Below are 14,338 nucleotides of genomic sequence, written 5' to 3' on the forward strand. Positions count from 1 at the left end.
AGACTAACATTTCTGAACAGTTTTGACAAATCATTTAATAGAAAAAAACCAGTAATTCTAAAAAAGTTTTTTTCTTTAGGTAACAGAATTGTAGTGTAACATGTTTAGAAAGTACACAGTTCACTGCATTTTTACAAAGTGAATATATCTGTGTTTAAAAAGTGACCACCACCCCAGAACATGAAATAGACTATTACCAGCATTTCAAAGTCCCTTCCCATCCATTACCTCTCCTTCCTCCGTCCAAGCTAAACTCCTCCTTTCTGACTTCTGTCAATATAGATCAGTTTGTCTGTTTTTCAACATTACATAAATGGAATTATAAGGTATGTATTTGCTCAAGATCTTTTTTGAGGTTCATCACTGTTGTTGCTTATAGCAGTTGTTTGTTAAGTTTTTATTGAAAAATACAATTCCATTTTATAACTGTATATTAAAGATGATTTTAGTAGGTGTACCTATTTCTTTTAAATCATCTCTGAATTTGAATGTTAGTGGTAAAATATCTCAAGTGATTCACGCACATGTGTTTTATAGTGTACTTATTGCAAAAAGAAAGGTGTGGCATGTTTTGATGAAGGTATGGGAGAAATTACTGCAACTAAAGAACTAGTTCCTGTGCCTTTTGTTGTCCTTTGTTATAGACATTTGCCCTTTTGTGGAATTCCGCAGAGCGTATAGTCTAAACTCCATTTTTTCATAACACTTATATATGCAGTATACTATCAGGTCACCTGGGAAAGCAAGAATAAAACATTAAATTTTTATTAAAGATTTATTTATTTGAAAGAGAGAGAGAGAGAGCGTGTGCACAAGTAGGAGGGGCAGAGGGAGAAGGAGAGAAAGAATCTTAAGCAGACCCTGCTGAGCACAGAGCCTGACGGAGAGCTCGATCTCACCACCTGAGATCACGACCTGAGCCGAAACCAAGAGTCAGATGCTTAACTGACTGTGCCACCCACGCACCCCAAAATATTAAATATTAAATTTAGTATTTTGCTTTAGGGAAAAGAGCATCACTTTTGTTAATTTTAATTTTTAACTTCATTCATTCGTTACTATGAAGAAGTGACTAATCTGAAGAAATTCTCTGTGTTGAGGAAATTTTCCAATGTTAGAAGTATTATAAATTGAAGAATTCCAGTCATATAAGATTGTAATTGCATTTAAAATATGGAAGTCTCACTTTACATGATATTATATACTGAAAAATTAGTAGTGCTATATTAACTTGTTATTAAGTATTGCAAATGATCAATCTATCTATAGGTTGTACTATTGATGGAAAACTTATCAATTATATCATATAGTTTTATTTATTGCTTATTACAGATTTTTTTCATTTATGTGCTTTTTGGGCAGGAATCAACTAAAGTAGAAATCAGTAATTTGTTTTATTTTGCGTTACTTCAGTGTTAGAATAATATAAAGCCTCCATGCCTCTTTTACTTTTTGAAGTTAGTTATTTTTTATTTGTTTTTGTTTTTGAAGGCAAGTAAGTATCTGTGAATTTTGGTAGTTGGCACTTCATTAGAAGGCCATGGAGGAGATGGTAATTAGGGTATCAGTTTGTAGATGGTTGTAATTGCTTTGATTAAGAACTTTAAAATGAGATCTAAACAAAAATCCTCTGCCATTTCTGTTAAAATGTCTTCTTTCAGTTTATATGAATACAAGATTATGCTGCCCTCTGCCTGTTGCTGGCCCACCAAAAGTTGAAGTGCAGTTTGGATTCTGAAACTTACAACCTGGAAAGTGGTTTTTAAATATGAGTTGCCACTTCCCAAATATATAATTTGGAAGTTGGAAAATGATAATATGAATCTGTGTAGAGATTTCCTGGATTTGAAAGTTTTGACAAAATGACCTTGAAGGCCTTTCTGAAGTTGATAATTATTGGTTGAAAAGATTTTGGACAATACCTATGTACAGGTTAAAACAATGCATTAGTAATCTTATGAAAAAGAATTTGGTTGGATAAATCAAATTGGTAAAAATAAGTGCTAAAAATACTGGCCCTGTGCTGGAAGCAGGATCCAGAGCATCCTAGGAACCTCTGGGACTGTTTCTTAGCTAGCTGACTAAGGGTAAGGAAGAATTTATACCACAAGGCTTTGACTTTTTCAGTGAGATATATATAATCCAATAATTTGCTAAAGCTGATAGATTCAGAGTAGCACTTCTCAAAGTGTAATGTGCAGAGGGATCACCTAGGATCTTGCATATTTCCATCCTTTAGTTCTGGAGTAGGACTTGAAAGTCTGCGTCCTAACAAGCCCTTTAGATAATGCTGTGCCTGCTCTGAGTGGGAAGGTATAGAGAGAGCAGTGTTATGCCCCTTTCCCCCTCAGCACATGAAATGATGTTGTTGATTGTTTTTATCTAATAGTGGTGATGGATTTGCTGTGAAGTATCTTCACTTTTAGTTCTGACTGACATGTGACTAATGCTTATATATATAGGACAGCTGTCTTCAGTCTCTCGACTGTGATCAGTCCATTGGGCCATGCCAGCATTAAATTTGAGACTGTAGCATGGTGCTTTGAGTTGCTGAGATGATGAAGTTTCAGATGTAGGGAGGAAGAGTGAAGATGTCAGAATTCCTTAGTGTTGGGGTGAAAAGAAGAAAGGAAATTAATATTTATTAAGTGAGATATGCTAGACATCTGCTCGTGCTTAATTCTCACATCAGCTATTCTTACTTTTCTCACTAGAGTCAGAGAGAGCTCTTTTAAAATTAGAACACAGTGCCTTTGGCATTAGATCCATGAGGATTTGGTATCCTAGCATAGTGCCCAACTCACAAAATCTCCTTGGCTAATTCCTCTTTCTCTTCCTAACCTTTGAAAGGAGTAGAACCCCAGGACTGACCAAGGTCCTCATGAGATATCCTCCCATTTGTGGTCTTAAATACCATCAATTTGCTGACACCTCCTGGATTTATAGTTCCAGAACACATGTGTCCCCTGAACTGCAAACTCGTTTTTCAGTTCTGCTCTGTTCTTTCTATAGTCTTCCTTCTCTGGGTAGATAGCACCTTCATTCTTCTAGTTGGTTGTTGATCAGGCAGAACGCTTAGAGTCATCCTTGATTCCTGTCTTTCACACATCCCTGGATCTAGTCCCTCTGCAGAATTTGTCATTTCTTCTTTGACATCTATCTGGAATCTGAACACTTCTAGCCATTCCCACCGCTGTTACCAGGGTTCAAGCCCCTTTCGTGCCTAGATTGTTGCAGTAACTTCCTCAATGATGTCCCACCTTCCACCCTTGCACTGTTTCACCTTTTCTCTACAGACTGCTCTTGATACTTGCTTGAAATTTTCCAGTGCTTCCTCCAAAGACAAGTTTTAAGCCTTAGCTGATGTGGTCACTTTGCCCCTGCGCCCATCCTTCAGTGTTAGCTTCACTGGTCTTCTTGCTGCCAGATATACCCTATTTCTGGGTCTTTGTACTTGCAGTTCCCTCTTCTACGGATGCTTTTCCTCCAGATAACCCGCACAGCTCCTCACTCCTCCAGGTCTTTACTGAAATGTTGCCTTATCAGAGAGGCCTTCCCCTCTAGAGTAGTAGCACTTCCCTTGTTCTGCTCCCCATTGTATCTCTTCCTCTCCATCTTTTCCATCCCTTGTTTGTTTTTCTTCTTAGCACTGCTGGTCACACTGATATCTTATGAAGTATATTGATTTACTCTGCCTTCTTCACTGGAATGTTCACTTCGTGAGGGCAGAGGCTCTGTTTGCTTCCTGCTGTGCCCCCAGGATCTGGCTTATGGTAGGGGAACACAGTAGGGGCCCAATAAGTGTTTGCTGAGTGAGCAAATAATAGGTGATCAGGTAATTCAGTTTGCCTCTCTTTTTTCCCCACTAAGAGAGTTCTTCACAGAATCATGAAATTTCTCTTGACTTTCTAATAGCTGCTATCTTAATAGCGGGTTTTTTTTTTTCATGCTTATGTTTGATTCCTTTGGTTTCTGATATTTATTTGGCAACTTTATTTCATACAGAAGCATTATTTAACTGATTCAGACCTTAATTTTAGATTTTCAGGCGGTAACTAATTATTCTTAAAATAAGTTATCCATGAAATAAATGGTGACCAAACCTACTTTAATAAAGACATTATTTTAGCCAAAGTAGTGAGCTCTGCCAAATTATTTTCTCCAAACATTAAATTTTTAATCCTTTTTGTTTCCTTAATTGATTCATAGAATCCTATCACTAAACTATAATCATTAAAAAAACAGAACCCAAACAGTTCTTTCAATTTTAAATCAGTTGAAGTTAAAATATGTATTATTTCATTTGGGCCTGTGGTTTTATACTAATTAAGGGTCAGTCTTCTTTGGGTGTTCTAGAACTATTTAAATATTGTTGAATTTCCCTTTTTCCCTCTAAAATACAAACTAAACAAAAAATCAATTTCTGTTCAAATCAATCTGTAGTTATGTTTGATTTAGTGTTATTCAATTCAATATGTAGTTAATAAGCCCTGGGTTATGTGTTCAGCTTTGTTTGGTTGGGAAGTGCTCGTCTTCAGGAGTTTATTGCATTATTCTGGAGATTTATGTGCACAGCATGAAATAATCAGATCAAAAAGCCTCCTGCCTTCAGTTCAGTAGCAGAGTTATAAACAAGGTGGAGGGTCCAGTTCTAGCTGTTGGTAGTTCTGGTTGTTGGTTTGGGGAAGAAGTTAAGCATCCTGTGTCCCAGGCTTTGGGAAAATGTTGAAATTTGGACTTCAGTTATTCTGGGCAGAGAAAAATTACATTGAACAAGACACAGAAGTGAGTAGTGCATTAGGGAATAGAATTTTCTTTGGAAAAGCATAGACTTTGTGATAGAGAATGATAAAAATAGAAAGTTGAGCTAGCTATATGAGTAGTCTACCATGTTTTTCTTAAAAAATTTTTTAACTTTTTTTTTTTTTTTAATTCATTAAGGCAAGCCACCTTTTACCGGAGTCTATGTCAGCAGCATTATTTCTAGTTTCTTTGGACATGCCTATTTCTTTGGAATATCCAAATATTCACGAAGCTGTTGTGGCATATTTGGAACAGCTGAATTCTGAAAACTACAGTATTTATAAACGAACTGCAGAGGCTGTTTATTCAATTGAATGTACCTGTAACTTCCTGTCTGATGTTGGGAAGGAGGTAAACAGTTTTGTTAATAGCTTTGAAATATTCCTTTGCTAAAATATTTGGAAAATGTAGCCTATACTTTCAAATCAATGGACATACCATAACTGAATTGTTGGAGGCGGGGTATATTATTACTGAATGGTCATTTATCATATTAAAGTAAGGATATGATTTGTGTAAAGGTAAACGAAGATGTTACGAGACTGATGCACTGCCTACTGCATGAGGGGGCAGGTAAACGAAGACTGTAGATGGATGAATGGTGTGTGTTCATGAGACCGGTGGTTTTTAAAAAGGCAGTAATTATTATCAATGTCTGAATATTTAATAGTTCCTTTTTGAAGTGATTTACTTTGTATGAACACTGTGACAGTTGACATAAACACAAGTATAAGGGCCATTTTAGTGCTTATCTGTAGACACACGTTTCCTTTAATATTTTATGGATTCTTAGTACTCACTCACACAAAGAGCCTGATTTTTATTAAATAAAACCATGAACTAGATTGTTTGTAAGGTAGGATGACTTTAGGTGCCATGTTATAGCAATAATTATATATTGTTATTTATCCCTTTTAGAGAAACTGTTAATTAGGATGTTTAATATGTTATCAATGAAGGGGTTAGTGAGTCTTAAAATAGACACTGACTACAATAGTTGTTTACTGTTTGAAAGTACCAAAATGGGTCCTGAAGATCTTAAAAAATTAGGAGCTAAATATTTATTCCTTTTATTCCCTACAGTGGAAGCTATCTCAACCTCTAATTTTCCTTTAGTTACCCATTATTTTTTTTCCTTTTCTTTAGCCATATCTCAATGCCAATGGCTTCTTGTTTCCTCCGTAATAGAAGTGCAGATTGTCTTTAAATTGAATTATTTCTGTGGTATTCTGCATGGTCAGTTAATCATGCATGTATTGGTTATCCTTTATGTTTGTAGAAGCAGTCAGGATGTAGAAGGAGGAAATGGATCATAAAAATACATGAGTCCTGCTCTGAGTCTACAGTTAGTAGGGAAATAGGGCTACAAACAAATAGCCACTCAGTTGTAACCTTAAGCCTACTTAGAGGTGAAAAATAGAAACCTTTCTTGGGCATTTCGTGAGGAATTTTTCCTCCTGGGCTGACATTTTTAGTTTGCTTGTTGGATAAGTGGACTTAAGCAAATATTAACAGTCTCAAGGACTCTGAATGATCTAATTTCCTTTTTTTTTTTTTTTTTAAATTTAAATTTTACTTAGTTAACATACAGTGCAATATTGGTTTCTGGAGTAGAATTCAGTGACTCATCACTTACATATAACAGCCAGTGCTCATCACAAAAAGTGCCCTCCTTAATACCTTTCACCCATCTGTCCCATCCCACAGCCACCTCCATCAATCAACCCTCAGTTCTCTATCGTTAAGAGGCTCTTATGGTTTATTTTCCTGTCTCCTCCTCCAACCCCTTCCCATATGTTCATCTGTTTTCTTTCTTAATGAATGATCTAATTTCTTGAAGTTGCTTAGTTAGCTGTTGAGAATTCTATTGTACATGAATTTGACATTTACTGTTTCATTCTGCCCTTTTTTTTAGGGAGAGAAGAATCTCTTAGAATTAGTGGAGCTGGCAGACCAAGCCTTGCGAAGCTTTTCCTATCATCAGCATTTCCCCCTAATAAAGGAAATCATCTGCATGTGTTCAAAGATGTAATATTCTCTTTCTTGATATGATTATATTATTATAGGGTGTACTGTGTATGTGTGCACTTAGAAGCAATGAAAACAGAACTGGTCTTAAATCTTGTTACTGTTTTTTAGTTAAAATTGTTTTTATATATGTCTGACTTCTAAACTATATATATAGCTGCATTAGGGCAGTCAGCTATTTTATTCAGGGGCAGACTTTAAAAATGTCATGCCTGTAATCAAAATGAATTATCCCTGGATTTTTATACATTTGTTTTGGTGTCCATCCAAACTAAGTATTCAAGCATTTGTTTATTTATCTTTAAAGTTTTAATTAATAACTTAATTGAGGGTTTTTTAATGTTTCATTGCTTCCTACCTTTTTCCTATACGGATTTTTAGAATGCGTCATGCATTGGTTAATTTATTTTGAAGACATTGGGGGTGCCTGGGTGGCTCAGTTGGTTAAGTGTGTGTCTGCCTTTGGCTGAGGTCATGATCCCAGGGTCCTGGGATTAAGCCTCACATCAGGCTCCCTGCTCAACAGGGAAGTCTGCTTTCTCACCCTCCCTCCCTCTGCTCATGCTCTCTCTCTCTCTCAAATAAATAAATAAAATCTTAAATAAATATTTTGAAGACATTGGAGCAGATTCCTATTTAGAATTTAGTATCTTCATTGCTTTTGGAAAGAGTAAATTCCATGATGATAAATATTAAGTATGGGAGGGCGCCTGGGTGGCTCAGTCGTTAGGCGTCTGCCTTCAGCTCAGGTCATGATCCCAGGGTCCTGGGATCGAGCCCCACGTCAGGCTCCCTGCTCCGCAGGAAGCCTGCTTGTCCCTCTCCCACTCCCCCTGCTTGTGTTCCCTCTATCGCTGTCTCTCTCTCTCTGTCAAATAAATAAATAAAATCTTAAAAAAAAAAATTAAGTATGGGATGTTTAAATTAATTAATTACCTCACATAGTTAATGATTATGTGTGTGTGTGTGTGTGTTTATGTGTGGTAAGAACATTTGAGATCTGTTCTCTTAACAAGTATCAAGAATACAATACAGTATTATTAAGTGTAGTCATAGAGAACATTAGATCTCCAGAATTTGTACATCCTGAAAACCTGAAACCTTGTACGCTTTGACCAACATCTCCACATTTCCTGTGTTCCTCAGCCCCTGGCCACCACTATTCTGCTCTCTGTTTTTATGAGTTTGACATTTTTAGATTACACATATAAATGAGATTATGCAGTATATTTGTCTTTCTGTACCTGGTTTAGGTTAATTTAACATAATGTCCTCGTGCTTCATCTATGTTGTTACAAATGATAGGATTTCTTTCTTTTTTAAGGCTGAGTAATATTACATTGTATATATATATACTACATTTTTTTTATTTGTTCATCCATCCATGGACACTTGATTGTTTTCATATATAGTTACTCTTGAACAACACAGATTTGAACTGTGAAGGTCCACTTATATGAGGGTTTTTTCAATAAATATATGTGCAGTACTGTAAAGGTATTTTCTCTTAGGATTTTTTAAACTTTTTTTCCCCTTTGGCTTTATTGTAAGACTACAATGTATATGTAACACTTATAAAATACAAAGTATGTGTTAATCATCTGTTTATGTTACTTGGAGGGATTCTGGTCAACAGTAGGCTATTACTAGTTACGTTTTTGGGGAGTCAAAAGTTATACATGGATTTTTAACTGCATGGAGGTCAGTGCCCCTAACCCTTGTGTTGTTCAGAGGTCAGCTGTATTGGCTAGTGTGAATAATACTGGGATGAACATGGGAGTACAGATATTTCTTCGAGATATTTATTTCATTTCCTTTGCATTTATAATCAGTAGTGGGATTGCTGGATCATATGGTAGGTTCTACTTTTGATTTTGAGGAAACACCATACTGTTTTCGATAATGGCTGTATCAGTTTACATTCCAAATGTGGGTTTTTAAAGACTTTTTTGGTACTTTTTAAGAGAATATTTTTTTCCATTGAGACAAGTAAGTGCTTAGGTAAATTAATACTGGGTTAGTTAAATAAGATCTCAGTTGGAGGAGTTGGAGTAGGAAGAAACCCCTTCCACTATGCTTTTCAGTCTCTTTAATAACTCACTTACCTTAGATGTCTTGGATATTTTACCTTTTTACCAGTTGGAAATCTGCACAGGCCAGTCCATTACTTCAAGGAGAAAGTCAGAAGGTGTTTCTACGCATGTTATCTCACCCATTACTGCAAGTGAAAGTTGAAACTTACAATTGCTGTCTGGAAATTATTAAGGTGGGTTTTTTTGGTTTTTGTTTTCTGTTGTTGAGAGAGCTAATAGTGGATTCTCTTATTTTATTTTATTTTTTATATAGTATTTTATTTTTTAAGTAGGCTCCATGCCCAGCATGGGGCTTGAACTCATGACCCTGAGATCAAGAGTTGCATGCTCTACTGAGCCAGCCAGTGCCTCTGGATTCTCTTACTAAAACTCTAAAATTAGTTGACATTTTGCATGAGATACAAGAATTATTACCATAGAAATAAATGACATTTATCAACTTTAAGAAACTTTTGCTATTAATTCCCTAAATAGCAAGTCTAGCAATTGAATTGCTTTGTTAGAAGATTTGTTAAGAATTACCTTTGTGTTGTGTTATTTAATGATGGAAGCATTGTAAGAAAATGTTGATTTCTACCATGTATTCGGGGTGCCAGGGTGGCTCAGTTGGTTAAGCGTCTGCCTTCAGTTTAGGTCGTGGTCTCAGGGTCCTGGGATTGAACCCCATTTCGGGCTCCCCAATCAGCGGGGAGTCTGCTTCTCCCTTTCCCTTTGCACCCCCTGCCTCCCATCCTGCTCATGCTCTTTTCTCTCATATAAATAAATAAAGTCTTTAAAACTAAGGAACAAAAGTCATTTCTATGCTCAGGAAAAATTTTGGGTTATTAACCTTAAATTTTATAGTGTCATGTCTGTTTTCTTAGTAATATTTTTCTTTTGAAGAAAATATTTTTCTATCTTTTTAAGCTATAAGATATTTCAGCATAGAATAGTACATCAAATATTAACTATTTCAATATTGAAAAGAACATTGTACATAGGACAGTACTGAAAAATATATGTTTCTATGTACTCTTGAAATTATACTCTTGGGATGTCTGGGTGGCTCAGTTGATTAAGTGTCTGCCTTCAGCTCAGGTCGAGATCCCAGGGTCCTGGGATCGAGTCCTGAATCAGGCTCCCTGCTCAGCGGGGAGCCTGCTTCGCCCTCTGCCGCTCCCCCTGCCTATGCACGTGTGCTCTCTCTCTCTCTGACAGATAAATAAATAGAATCCTAAAAAAAAAAGAAAGAAAATGTACTCTTGTATTTAACATTTTTGTAAATGCTAACTAGATATAACAGATGTTTACATTTTGCCACTTTAATTCTGACCCTCTTTTATTCAGAGAAATAAAAATACTAGTTATAACAAACTTCTTTCCTTTCTTTTTTCCCCTTTCTTCATCCACCAAGACAACCACTCTTACAAAGTTGGTGTTTGTCCTTCCCATCCATGTGTTTTATATAGTTTTACTATATATGTGTGTCTTTATGAATAATATATACAACTGATTTTTGTGCTTAAAAATGTATATAATTTCATACTGTATGTATGTTTTTGCTGCCTTATGCCTTTCATTTAATGGTGGACTCCTACCAGTTCATTCATCTTAACTGCTCTTTAGTTTGAAAATACTTTTCATTTATTGATATAAATTTAGGTTCAGTCTACTTTTCACTGAAATAAGTTTTTCAGTATTTTCATTGATGGTCTGTAACTGATGGTACATGTGTTTGAAAATGCCATGATTTTACCTTCTTCTGGAACGATAGTTTTGCTGGATATGGAAGTATAGGTCGACTGCTATTTCCCTTAGCACTTTGTCAAGAGTGCTGCTTTCTTGTTAGGCTTCTGTCATTGTTGAGAAGTCTGCTATCAGTTAAATTATAATTTCATTGGATTTTTTTCCCTCTAGTTGCTTTTAAGATCTTTTCCTTGTCTCTGCTTTTCTCAGTTTCATTGCAGTGTGTCTTTGTGTACATTTTTTATTTATCTTGTTTAGTACTCTTCAGCCAAAAGATTCATGTCTACCTTCATTTCTGATAATTCTCAATTACTACTATTTCTCTTATCCTTGCTGTTCTCTCCAAGTAGAACTCTTACTAGATCTGTGTTAGTCCTTCTTATTTTACCCTCTGTGTCTTTTAAATCCGCTTTCACATTTTCCATATCTTTTTTTGATTTGTTTGGATGGAATTCCTCAGTGCAGTCATTCAGTACACTAGTTCTTTCCTCAGCTATTTCTAACTTGCTTTTTAAAAATGTGGTAAAATATATGTAACACAAAATTTACCACTTAGTCATTTTTAAGTATACAGGTAAGTGTCATTAAGCACATTCACATTGTTGTGCAACCGTTATCATTCTCCATTTCGAGAACTTTTTATCTTCCCGAATTGAAACTCTGCCCTTTAAACAATAATTTCCCATTCTCCCTACCCCCCGGTCCTGGTAACCATCATTCTACCTTCTGACTGAATGAGACTGTGCTGGGTATCTCATATAAGTGGAGTCATATAGTATTTGCCTTTTTGTATCTGGTTAATCTCACTTAGCATGATGTCTTCATAGTTCATATTATAGCATATATCAGAATTACATTCCTTTTTAAAGACTGTATAATATTCTGTTGCATGTAATTATATTTGTTGAAGGATCACTATCTGATGAAGGACTTTTGGCTATTGTGAACAATGCTTCTTTGAACGTGGGCATACTAATATCTGAGTCCCTGCTTTTATTTCTTTTGGGTATATATATCCAGAAGTAGAATTACTGGATCGCATGGTAGTTCTATTTTTAATGTTTTTGAGGAACTGCCATGCTGTTTTCCATAGTGGCTGCATCATTTCACGTCCCCACCAGTAGTGCACAGTTTCAGTTTCTCTACATGCTCCCTAACAGTTGTTATTTTCTCTTTTTTCTTTCTTTTAATAATAGCCACCCAATCTCATTGTGATTGCATTTAATTTATTTATCAAGTTTTAAATTTCACTGATTCCATTTTTGATTATTAGACTTTTTCTTTGCTTTTTTAACTTATTTATTTATTTATTTTTTTCCTATAATGGTCTTTCATTTTCTTCTTTTGCTTCTTTGGAAATTGTGAACATACTTACTTTATAATTTATTAAGATTTTTCTATTATATAGAATGCTTTCATTTATTATGGCCATTGAATCTCTCAAATGCTGATTTCAGCAGGTGATGTGATTTTTGATTGTAAGGTTTTCTTTGGCAGGTGGTTTATACTTTGGGAATCTCGTATTCTGTAGACATTGGTTTTATATCTGCTTCTGCCTTGTTTCCAGGGATTTGACAGAGTTGATAGGTGCTGTAGCCCGGGAGGGGCTTGTTAGGAAGATACATTTTCATTTAAGTATGTAGAAATGTTCATCAAAAGAACACCTGAGAGGGAAAGATAGAGGGTGGCAAGTGGCTAATTAAGAGAAGCTAGTGCCTTTGAAAATTGAAGGCGTTGGGATCTAGAATATTGATGGCTAACTGAGCATAGGTGGGCTTAGGTATAACAGCATGTTGAAGGTACTTCCTTCCATTGATAATATATTTTCTTTGAGATTGAAAATAAGTGGCATGTTTAGTGTGTTTGAAATGACTGGCATGAGTAGAAGTTTGATAAAATCAAATAGCAGGATTTGGGGGTTGAATTGAGGGCCCAGTTGATTGTTTTTATAATCTTAATAGTGAAACTAATCTACTTTGCATGATTGGCTAGCTGTTTGTGGTTTTGGAGAATGTGAACATTTGGATCCATCAAGGGTTGTGGTTTTTCCTTGATGATGGAAGGGAAGGCCTTTGGTGAACGTGAGCTGAGTAGTTGAAGTGATAGCCCATAGAATCAAAGGAAATAAAAGCTAGATGGAAGAAAGTAGTTAAGACTTATAGACTGGAGGTCAAAGAAGTAGTATATTGTGAGGTGTTAAGCAAGGTAGAAACCTGTGTTTATGATTTTAGAGGGGAAATAAGTGGAAGCTAAGTTGAAGTGTTCCTGAGTTACAAGGCAGATAATGGTTATTGAGATGAGGAGGTCAAGAAGCTGAGATCCATATGTGTGGGATAGTTCTTACCCTCAGAAATTTAGAATAGTGGAATTGGTTTTGATGTTCAGGTCCTTGAAGTGGACTTTAATGAATTCCTTGGAATGCCTTGCCAGCCATTATGAAGCTTTGAATTTTATTCTTTTATTTATTTATTTATTTATTTATTTATATTTATTTGAGAGAGAGAATGAGAGAGAGAGAGCACATCAGAAGGGGGAGGGTCAGAGGGAGAAGCAGACTCCCTGCTGAGCAGGGAGCCCGATGCGGGACTCGATCCTGGGACTCCAGGATCATGACCTGAGCCGAAGGCAGTCACTTAACCAACTGAGCCACCCAGGCGCCCTGAATTTTATTCTAAGTACAGTGAGAAGCTATGAATGATTTTAGGCAGGGAAGTGATTTGATCTGTTTACCTTTTTAAAAAGATCATTCTTCCTATTGTGTGGGGAATTGATTGTCAGGGGTCAGGAGTGGAAGCCAAAAGACCAATTCCACTCTAGTAGCCCCTGTGAGTTATGATCATGTGGTGGAGATGAAGGAGAAAAATGAATTCAGGATGTATTATGGACGTAGAGCTGGTTGGTCTGCTGATAATGGGAATAGGATATAGAAAGTGGTCAAAGAGGAATTCTGGAGTTTTGGATTTAGTAGTTGGATTGATGGTGGTGTCCTAAGTATCAGATTGTGGGTTGGATAGAACTGTTTTGAACCAGTCGGATGATCTGGTGAGAGACTGGGGGAGAGAAGGCCATTTAGGGTCTAACGGGTTAGAAGTTGGGCACTGAAGGAGCCAGCAGCAGAAACAGAAGTGTCTGAGGTGAAAGGGGAGCATGCTTTCCTGGGCAGAGTCAGATGACAACAGAAGTGAGCCCATTGGGTTTGGTGTCAGGGGGTTTGACAGGAGGCCTCTAGGGGGTGGTGGGGCCTGACATCCTACCAGTGTGGGTGGAGGAGAACCTGGGAGTGAGCACATCGAGACTGAGGACTTGTGCTGTGATGCAGAGCTGGAAGATAGGCTGTGAGCAGCAGGGACCCCTTAGAGTGTGTCAGAGGAGTACTCCTCCTCTGAAGAAGAAGTAGTGAAGGTGCTGGAGGAGAAGACAGTTGGAGGAACTAATAGGTGTTAGGAGGAGACCTAGGATGCAGTTTAGCAGGTAGGACTGGTCTTTGACAGCATTCATAGTGTTTTTTGTGTTGTGAAAAGACCAATATAGGTAAGTTGATATATTTAGTGATGAGAAAGAAAGGTGTTTCATTAAGGATTTATTTTTATTTTAATAATAAAAAATTATGAACAACTTCACGAGATTATGATTGTCTCAGAAGTTTGGTTATTTAATTTATCAAAACTCTTCTTGTTGGCAGAAAGTAA

General features: G+C 36.4%; 1 protein-coding gene across 3 annotated transcripts in view; it reads left to right on the forward strand.

The window, feature by feature from the left end:
* RTTN (rotatin) overlaps nt 1-14,338 on the forward strand; it is a 149,281-nt gene that overhangs the window by 25,459 nt on the left and 109,484 nt on the right. For all 3 annotated transcript variants that reach the window (XM_036109120.2, XM_078060178.1, XM_078060179.1), the window contains 3 exons: nt 4,942-5,154; nt 6,719-6,831; nt 8,971-9,097. In XM_036109120.2, coding sequence (XP_035965013.2) covers nt 4,942-5,154; nt 6,719-6,831; nt 8,971-9,097 — 453 coding nt within the window. The remainder of the gene's footprint in view (nt 1-4,941; nt 5,155-6,718; nt 6,832-8,970; nt 9,098-14,338) is intronic.

The sequence above is a fragment of the Halichoerus grypus genome, chromosome 13 (genome assembly GCF_964656455.1).
Source record: "Halichoerus grypus chromosome 13, mHalGry1.hap1.1, whole genome shotgun sequence".
In the NCBI taxonomy this organism is placed as follows: Eukaryota; Metazoa; Chordata; class Mammalia; order Carnivora; family Phocidae; genus Halichoerus; species Halichoerus grypus.